This window comes from Oncorhynchus mykiss, chromosome 15, assembly GCF_057628025.1.
Source record: "Oncorhynchus mykiss isolate SJ-2025 chromosome 15, ASM5762802v1, whole genome shotgun sequence".
NCBI classification, from domain to species: Eukaryota; Metazoa; Chordata; class Actinopteri; order Salmoniformes; family Salmonidae; genus Oncorhynchus; species Oncorhynchus mykiss.
Genome location: NC_143036.1, coordinates 62,657,273 through 62,667,895, shown reverse-complemented (window position 1 = coordinate 62,667,895; position 10,623 = coordinate 62,657,273). Strand labels below are relative to the sequence as shown.

General features: G+C 42.3%; 1 protein-coding gene across 1 annotated transcript; it reads right to left on the bottom strand.

The window, feature by feature from the left end:
- Positions 1-1,070: 1,070 nt before the first annotated feature.
- On the bottom strand, positions 1,071-10,144 carry LOC110490459 (NADH-cytochrome b5 reductase 3). The gene is made up of 9 exons (XM_021563858.3): positions 9,853-10,144; positions 8,648-8,773; positions 4,895-4,967; positions 3,412-3,518; positions 3,197-3,326; positions 2,905-2,988; positions 2,727-2,812; positions 2,534-2,633; positions 1,071-2,335 (listed from the first exon to the last, which is right to left on the bottom strand). Exons 1-9 carry the CDS (start codon positions 9,871-9,873, stop codon positions 2,163-2,165), a joined length of 900 nt encoding a protein of 299 aa, XP_021419533.1. The 5' UTR covers positions 9,874-10,144; the 3' UTR covers positions 1,071-2,162.
- Positions 10,145-10,623: the final 479 nt, after the last annotated feature.

Sequence of the window (10,623 nt, the reverse complement as noted above, 5' to 3'; positions counted from 1 at the left end):
TTACGTTTATGGGGGGTCAATTAAGGGACTCTCCGCAACTATATTTAATGTGCAGAACAAAATTGAGGATATGATTAATAAGCTCTTTTCTGTCTGCATTAAGGACAACACACAGGTCTTTCCATCATTGTATGATTTTTTTTGTGTGCAAATGTGATATGGCAAAGCACCTGAGTGAGTTGGGTGCGCAATTACGCAGGTACTTTCCCGAAACGGACGACACAAACAACTTGATTCGTTATCACTCTCATGCCCTGCTTCCAGTCCACTTACCAATATCTGGAAAAGAGAGCCTCACTGAAATTTCAACAAGTGGTTCTATGAAAATGTAATTTAATCAGAAGCCACTGCCAGATTTCTGGATAGGGCAGTGCTCAGAGTTTATTGCCTTGGCAAATCACGCTGTTAAGACTTTGCAACCACATACCTATGTGAGAGTGGATTCTCGGCCCCCACTAGCATAAACTAAATACAGGCACAGACTGTTTGGAAAAGTATTTAAGACAGAGACTCCACTACAACCCAACATTGCAGAGTTATGTACATCCTTTCAAGCACACCATTCTCATTAAACTGTGGTGAGTTATTCACAATGAACAAATAAAGTTTTATATGTAAGAGTAAAGTGATTGATTATATTGTCACTTCCCACGAGCCGCGTTGTGACAAACTCACTCACATGTTTAATAAATGTATCGTAAGTGTGTGGCGGGCTTACAATGATGGCAAAAAAAACAATGCATGTCCACAGTGAAAGTTGCACCCCTGAAAATAGGATTTGAACCCACAACCTCTTCTGATTGAATACAAACAGCCACTACAATGCTTCACATTGTATTTGTTCAACCTGGCAACTAGAGAACTGCCAGATTCAAGGCTGTGCTTAGATCTTTTCACATCCTGATGTGATTGGTCAAAAGACCAATTTGTAATTAAAAAAATATATATATCCCAGAATTGGGCTGTCTGTAAGCGCAGCCTAAGGTGCCGATCCTAACTTGGTGACTTAAGTGGTGGGAGGTGTCATTGCTTGGTGGTAACCACAGCCATTTCTTACAGACTAAACCAACTGATTGCATTTGTATTTTATTGGTCTCACTGTATATAACAAACATGTTGCATAAAGAAACCGTAATTCAAGTCATGTAATTTGCTTACTTGTCCTTACATTTAAGCACATGGAAATACTTCCGTAACAGCTTCAAGATATCCTATCTTTTAGTAGTCACACAATGAGAATCTTTCTGCAACAATATGGAATAGGTACATCAATGTGCAAAGTTACACAACACTTTGGAATAATTTGCAGTGGAAGCAAAGTAAGCAGTATTATGGTCATGTCTTCAGCTGTGCATACAAAAACAAGAATTACTTTACCAAAGGATGGCAATTGCGAAGGCACTCGAGTCAAGTTACAACTACACTGAACAAAAAAAATATAAACAATGTGTTGGTTTCATGAGCTGAATTGAAAGATCCCATAAATGTTCCAGGTGCACAAAAAGCTGATTTTCATTTTCTGTACAAATTTGTTTACCAGTACATCCCTGTTAGTGAGCATTTCTCCTTTCCAAGATAATCCATACACCTAACAGGTATGGCATATCAAGAAGATGATTAAAGAGCATGATCATTACGGTGCACCTTGTGCTGGGGACAATAAAAGGCCATGAGTATGTCTTTAACAAAGCCCTTTCGCGGGGGGAAAAAAAAACTCATTCTGATTGAATCCCAGGCCCACCCGTGCCCAGTCATGTGAAATCTATAGATTAGGGCCTAATTTAAATTAACTGATTACCTACCTCCGATGAACTGTAACTCAGTAAAATGTTTGAAGTTGTTGCATGTTGCATTTATATTTTGTTCAGTACACAAGTATCTGGTTGTCACAATTAGTTTGACAGGAGGAACTTCTACTCCCCCAACTACCAGTGATTCAATTCAGAATGATAAACCTGTTGATCAACAGAAAATGCTTTGGACACCACTCATTTCAGGATTCTGTTTTAGAAATTGAGGCACAACAAATTACAGAAAATGGTCCACACTAATTCTGCTGAAGGATGAACAAAATGATTTCAATAGATGATCAAGCAGGTTTTTATAAATGTTGGGTGTGGCTGATCATTGAGCCCTGGGGAACCCCTCCCCCGGGTTGGCTTCTAAAAGGTGAACCTCCGGCTGCTGGCATGGCCCACTTTGTCCAGGTTGGGGTTACAGGCAAACTGGATCATGGGAGGCGGTCCGCACAGGAGGATGAGAGTGTCGTCTCCAGGGGGTGGAAGGTGATCCCTCACCATGTCTTCACTGATGAAGCCTTGGCTGTACTCCCACTCTGATGAGCAAAAAGACATTAAAGTTTAAGTCACTCCGGACCAGACAAGATTCTTACTTCTTAGAGTTCTCAATCTTTGAACCGTCTGTTCGGCCTTTAAATGTTTTTTATTGACACTGCAACAGGGCAAACAAACATTAATTACCTATATTAGATCATGTTCATTGAAACATAATAGAAGTTATGGGCATCTCTTACTCTCAGGAGCCCTGTCCAGGGTGAACCATAGCTTGAATCGGGTTGGATGATTAGCTGCGATCTCCTCCAACTCCGGTCGAAGCAAGATGTCCTTCTCAGTCTGAGGGAGAATAGGATAGAGAAGGTATTAGAACTACTAGCCCATGTTAGAACATTAGATTCAATCCAGATGAAGAAAGTGGCATAAACTCACCTGGTTGGCAAAAAGCAGGTGACACACAGTCTGGTCCTGGGGATCCTTCATTATAGCTGTGATGATCTGCAGCATGGGAGTGATTCCTGAGGGAACAGGAGCCAATAGAACACATGTCAACCATTCACAGATGGCCATTCTGCTATGTACAGATTGAGCATGGTGGCTTTTGTTTTACCAGTCCCTCCTGCGATCATGCCCACTTTCTTGGAGGTTTTGATCACAGGCTCCGCCTTTTTTTCTGCCTTGATGGCAAAAGCCCCTGTTGAAACACCCAGTAAACAAACCAATTTAGTAAAGGAGTGGTTTGCATGCACTTCTTCACCATTGACCTAACTCAGAGCAGTGACCACTAACCACTTTAGAAACATTTTCAGCCAAGGACTAAATAATACATAACAGGATATTACGTGATAGTTGTCCCTGTATCTACCACACAGTGGCAATGTCGGGCAAATGGGATGACTCACCGTTTCCTTGGTAGACCAGCAGGCCGCTGGGCCCTCTGAAATCAATAGTGTCGCCAATCCGGAGGCTCTCCAAGTACTGACTCATCTTCCCACCTTCAGGAAACTTTGGATTAACGTTCTTGTAGTAAATCTGGGAAGCAGGAAGAACATTTGTTGGGAAAACTGGTTGAGGTTGAATTATAGTACTCAGAAAGCGCCTTCGATGATTTGTGTACCTTGACTACCAGGTCTACAAAGCCTACGTCGTCGTCACTAGACACAGGTGTGTACGGTCTGACCACCAGGACTCCATCTGGCTTGGCAGACAGGTATATGTGTTGCCCTGGGAACAAAAACACAGTCAAAGTATGGTGGCCACTTAAAATGAAGAGTAGTCATGATAGTGCGAAGACAACACTACGAACAGATACATTTTTATACACTGCTCAAAAAAATAAAGGGAACACTTAAACAACACAATGTAACTCCAAGTCAATCACACTTCTGTGAAATCAAACTGTCCACTTAGGAAGCAACACTGACAATAAATTTCACATGCTGTTGTGCAAATGGAATAGACAACAGGTGGAAATTATAGGCAATTAGCAAGACACCCCCAATAAAGGAGTGGTTCTGCAGGTGGTGACCACAGACCACTTCTCAGTTCCTATGCTTCCTGGCTGATGCAGCTCATCCAGGAAGGCACATCAATGCAAGCTGTGGCAAGAAGGTTTGCTATGTCTGTCAGCGTAGTGTCCAGAGCATGGAGGCGCTACCAGGAGACAGGCCAGTACATCAGGAGATGTAGAAGAGGCCGTAGGAGGGCAACAACCCAGCAGCAGGACCGCTACCTCCGCCTTTGTGCAAGGAGGAGCAGGAGGAGCACTGCCAGAGCCCTGCAAAATTACCTCTAGCCTGCAACAGCCTCCAGCATGACCGGTTTGGCGGTGGGTCAGTCATGGTGTGGGGTGGCCGCACAGCCCTCCATGTGTTCGCCAGAGGTAGCCTGACTGCCGTTAGGTACAGAGATGAGATCCTCAGACCCCTTGTGAGACCATATGCTGGTGCAGTTGGCCCTGGGTTCCTCCTAATGCAAGACAATGCTAGACCTCATGTGGCTGGAGTGTGTCAGCAGTTCCTGCAAGAGGAAGGCATTGATGCTATGGACTGGCCCGCCCGTTCCCCAGACCTGAATCCAATTGAGCACATCATGTCTCGCTCCATCCACCAACGCTACGCTGCACCACAGACTGTCCAGGAGTTGGCGGATGCTTTAGTCCAGGTCTGGGAGGAGATCCCTCAGGAGACCATCCGCCACCTCAGCAGCATGCCCAGGCGTTGTAGGGATGCCACACACACTACTGAGCCTCATTTTGACTTGTTTTAAGGACATTACATCAAAGATGGATCAGCCTGTAGTGTGGTTTTCCACTTTAATTTTGAGTGTGAGTCCAAATCCAGACCTCCATGGGTTGATCAATTTTGATTTCCATTGATCATTGTGTGATTTTGTTGTCAGCACATTCAACTATGTAAAGAAAAAAGTATTTAATATGAATATTTCATTCATTCAGATCTAGGATGTGTTATTTTAGTGTTCCCTTTATTTTTTTGAGCAGTGTATGATTTCAGATTCAGACCAGGATTACATTCAATGTTATACTATAGTCTAATAGTGTTTTTATACAAATGCTGAAATCATCAATTGAATGTACTCACCAATGGGTAGCCCAAGGACATGATCATTCTCCCGCAGGGCAAAACGGAATTTCCTTGTGTCATGACTGATGATCTGCGAGAACACAGAATTTCACAGCTCCAGAAACACTGACATGATACAGATCCTTCAAACGCAACTCTGGACCTCAGTTACGCGTTTTCATTGTTTCCCTCTAATCAGGGCTATATTTAGACCTGGGACACCAGGTGTATGCAATTAATTATCAATTAGAACAGAAAACAAGCAGGCTCCAGACCTCATAGGGTAAGAGTGATGGTCGCTTCGCGTTCTTAGGAAACTAGCAGTATTTTTATTTTGTCTTATTACATACAGCCGGGAGGAACTATTGGATATAAGAGCAACGTCAACTCACCAACAATACGACCAGGAATACGACTTTCCCGAAACGGATTCTCTGTTTGGATCACCACCCAGGACAATGGATCGGATCCCAGTAGACAACCCAAAACAGCGCCGCAGAAGGGGCAGACGGAGCAGTCTAGTGGTCAGGCTCCGTAGATAGGCACATCGCTCCCTAGTATACTACTCGCCAATGTCCAGTCTCTTGACAACAAGGTAGACGAAATCCGAGCAAGGGTTGCCTTCCAGAGAGACAGAGAATGTGACGTTCTCTGTTTCACGGAAACATGGCTCACTCGGGATACGTTAGAGTCGGTACAGCCACCCGGGTTTCTTCACGCATCGCGCCGACCGAAACAAGCATCTCTGGTAAGAAGAAGGGCGGGGGTGTATGCCTTACGATTAGCGAGTTATGGTGTGATCATAACCTACAGGAACTCAAGTCCTTTTGTTCACCTGACCTAGAATTCCTTATAATCAAATGCCGACCGCATTGTCTACCAAGAGAATTCTCTTCGATTATAAATCACAGCCGTGATTATAAATCAAGGACAACAACCACGACCAAGCCACTGCCTGTTCACCCCGCTATCATCCAGACGGCGAGGTCAGTACAGATGCATCAAAGCAGGGACCGAGAGACTGAAAAACAGCTTCTAACTCAAGGCCAGACTATTAAACAGCCATCACTAACATCGTGTGGCTGCTGCCAACATACTGACGCAACTCTAGGCACTTTAATAATGGAAAAATGTATGTAATAAATGTATCACTTGCCACTTTATACAATGTTTACATACCCACTCATCTCATATGTATATATTGTACTCTATACCATCTTGCCAATGCCGTTCGGCCATCACTCATACATATATTTATATGTACATATTCTTATTCATTCCTTTACACTTGTGTGTATAAGGTAGTTGTGAAATTGTTAGATTACGTGTTAGATATTACTGCACAGTCAGAACTAGAAGCACAAGCATTTCACTACACTCGCATTAACATCTGCTAACCATGTATGTGACCAATAACATTAGATTACCCCTGATATAGATAAACCACACACTTGACTGACTGTTAGCCTTGATCCACAGTAGCAGTCTGTACAAGAACAATGACTTCAAACTATAATCCAGACTGGTTGCATATTGACCTCTGCACTAAATGGAGAAACCTGCAGTCTGTAGCAATGCAGCAGCTGCCCAGCCCAAGTCCTAAAGGGCTTGTGACACAGACCAGCCTAACTTATGTGTTTGGTCTTTGTGCAGTTCCAGTAATGGTAAGGGGCATTTCCACAGTAACAGAGTGATGCTGAGACTCAAAACAACAATTACAAAATTAAACAAAGCATAGAACTCAGCGCATAGAACGCAGATTCAACGCTTGGTAACAGAATGACAGTGCGATCAATATGTTACCAAACACTGCATCTGCACTGATCAAGTAAATGTGTTTCTTGGGTGTGGAACTTGTTAAAAGTAGTCACTATACATAGTTGTATGGTTTGATTCACTTTGCAATCATTGGTTTTTAATTTGACATAAATGTTAGTGAGCATCACTCGGTTTCATGGAATTGCCCCAAGTCTTCCTAGAACAGCACTGGGCATCCCAGATCAAACATATCTTCTGTAGTCACAATTGTTACTCATTATTTCTTAGTCCAGCTTGTTTCATTCACTCTATTACAGTGCCTTGCGAAAGTATTCGGCCCCCTTGAACTTTGCAACCTTTTGCCACATTTCAGGCTTCAAACATAAAGATATAAAACTGTATTTTTTTGTGAAGAATCAACAACAAGTGGGACACAATCATGAAGTGGAACGACATTTATTGGATATTTCTAACTTTTTTAACAAATCAAAAACTGAAAAATTGGGCGTGCAAAATTATTCAGCCCCTTTACTTTCAGTGCAGCAACCTCTCTCCAGAAGTTCAGTGAGGATCTCTGAATGATCCAATGTTGACCTAAATGACTAATGATGATAAATACAATCCACCTGTGTGTAATCAAGTCTCCGTATAAATGCACCTGCACTGTGATAGTCTCAGAGGTCCGTTAAAAGCGCAGAGAGCATCATGAAGAACAAGGAACACACCAGGCAGGTCCGAGATACTGTTGTGAAGAAGTTTAAAGCCGGATTTGGATACAAAAAGATTTCCCAAGCTTTAAACATCCCAAGGAGCACTGTGCAAGCGATAATATTGAAATGGAAGGAGTATCAGACCACTGCAAATCTACCAAGACCTGGCCGTCCCTCTAAACTTTCAGCTCATACAAGGAGAAGACTGATCAGAGATGCAGCCAAGAGGCCCATGATCACTCTGGATGAACTGCAGAGATCTACAGCTGAGGTGGGAGACTCTGTCCATAGGACAACAATCAGTCGTATATTGCACAAATCTGGCCTTTATGGAAGAGTGGCAAGAAGAAAGCCATTTCTTAAAGATATCCATAAAAAGTGTCGGTTAAAGTTTGCCACAAGCCACCTGGGAGACACACCAAACATGTGGAAGAAGGTGCTCTGGTCAGATGAAACCAACATTGAACTTTTTGGCAACAATGCAAAACGTTATGTTTGGCGTAAAAGCAACACAGCTCATCACCCTGAATACACTATCCCCACTGTCAAACATGGTGGTGGCAGCATCATGGTTTGGGCCTGCTTTTCTTCAGCAGGGACAGGGAAGATGGTTAAAATTGATGGGAAGATGGATGGAGCCAAATACAGGACCATTCTGGAAGAAAACCTGATGGAGTCTGCAAAAGACCTGAGACTGGGACGGAGATTTGTCTTCCACAAGATAATGATCCAAAACATAAAGCAAAATCTACAATGGAATGGTTCAAAAATAAACATATCCAGGTGTTAGAATGGCCAAGTCAAAGTCCAGACCTGAATCCAATCGAGAATCTGTGGAAAGAACTGAAAACTGCTGTTCACAAATGCTCTCCATCCAACTTCACTGAGCTCGAGCTGTTTTGCAAGGAGGAATGGGAAAAAATTTCAGTCTCTCGATGTGCAAAACTGATAGACATACCCCAAGCGACTTACAGCTGTAATCACAGCAAAAGGTGGCGCTACAAAGTATTAACTTAAGGGGGCTGAATAATTTTGCACGCCCAATTTTTCAGTTTTTGATTTGTTAAAAAAGTTTGAAATATCCAATAAATGTCGTTCCACTTCATGATTGTGTCCCACTTGTTGTTGATTCTTCACAAAAAAATACAGTTTTATATCTTTATGTTTGAAGCCTGAAATGTGGCAAAAGGTCGCAAAGTTCATGGGGGCCGAATACTTTCGCAAGGCACTGTATATTAATAATGTGAACATGGTTTCACCACAGTACAGTAATAATAAGCTGATCACAACACTGAATTCTTACCTCTTTATCTATCAGCTTTAATGCATATTTGATGTTGGGGTCCTCTAGGGTGATGGCAGGTTTCTTCTTTGAGAGGAAGAGGCTCAGGATGAGGTTGATGATGTTGTCGATACTGCTCCGAATGAGCTGCGGAGAGGGGAAAGGAAGGTTTGCCTTTTCAGTCAAAGTTATTGTGGAAATAAGGATGTTGATCTTCACAATGTTGAACATTGCAAAGACTGCTGCCATGATTGGGAGGGGGAAATTACAGACCGTACCAACATAAAACAGGTGTTTAACAGTCACTAGGATATACCCTATTTTTGTACTTATATGCAATGCATCAGTCAGTGTGCAATTACACCTAACTTTACATAAATAGTTTAGTCATTATGGATAGGCGCAATGCTTCCCTAAAATTAGGAGAGTGGTCATGTCAGAGGAACTATCCCCAAGCAGCATAAGGCACTGCATCTCAGTGCAAGAAGCGTCACTACAGTTCCTTGTTCGATTCCAGGCTGTATCACATCCGACCGTGATTGGGAGTCCCATAGGCCTGCGCACAATTGGCCCAGCGTCGCCCGGGTTTGTCCTTCATTGTAAATAATAATTTGTTCTTCACTAACTTGCCTAATTAAAAAAGGTAAAAAAAATTGGACCAAACTGCTGCGCTCACCGCTGTTCGATAGCTAGTAGCTAGCTAACTTAACGACAGGGTAACTTAGAGCCACAGTGGCGTGCGCTCCTTTGACACATGTGCAGATATCTCCATGCTTGCTATTTTGATCAGAAATTAAGCCGAGTGTCAATCACGTAAACTAGGTAGCTAACTTCCTAGCTCCATAACAAATAAACCACTGCGAATAGAGAGGGTTAGTTGGCAAGTTGCATGACAAGCTAGCTTCTAGCTAAACGCCCAAACATCTCAATAACCAAAGCGTTTGCTTTGCCTCTTATCAAGTTAGCTAGTTACAATGACAGTTTACTATAAACACACCATATGACTTACTACAGTTACGATGGATTGCAAACATGATGGTTCACGACGAAGATTTGTTACTAGCTACACTATAGTCTACAGTACTAGTTAGCCAACCAAAACTACTAGCTAACTTGCTACTGTTCGCTATAGATTCCACCTTGTGCACTGTCAAATCGCAAAACTGTAGCTGAGCCTAAGCAATGTAAAAAATATAATATTTAGATAGCTGGCAACTAATACTTACCCCAATGATATAAGAGAGCATCTTGTTTTTGGCACCTAACAAGGCAACAGCGAAACGTATGTTCTCCGAGGACAAACCGTCGCACTGTCAAAGTACTGACTCGGAGGCTTTCAAGGCAGCTGGGAACTCGAAAAAGGTCAAATCATGACGTAGGTGATCTTCAGGTCGGAAGGCCGGAGTTCAAGAAAGAGGCCCGAATTCCGAGTTGGATGACCGTTCAAAACGTTTCAAGACCTGCAACGAGTTTCTAGCCAGAGGGTATGTTCTTTCTCCCCAAGTCACCACGAATCTCATAGGGTTTGAAATCAGTGTTTTAAAAATGTTTTAATTTTTGTTGATGTCATCTGGTAGAACTTTTAACTATTTGTTTTCTACAGAACATAGGAATATACCGTTTTCACATATTTAGACACTGGTATTGTGCTGGAGATAATGAAAATGAGGTTGAAAAGTGGTGGAATTGCCATTAAAGCTATGTTGATTAATTTGATGGAAATTTCTAATGATTCTATCCTACAGATATGTATGGAGCCAATTGATATATTAGTCCAGTCCAGTACATGGCAGCAAAGACTCGTGTATATCAGGGCCTTTAAAAGTCAATGGATGGCCTGGGCTGATATAGAGTGCACTGCATGCATTTAGAAAAACTATGTAAGCAAATGATGATAAATAGTACACTTATAAAGGTTTTAATCGAATTGTTTGAATTAAATAGTACGTGTTACCTGATACTTTGATGGACAAGCCACCATTCTAACAGTGGGACAG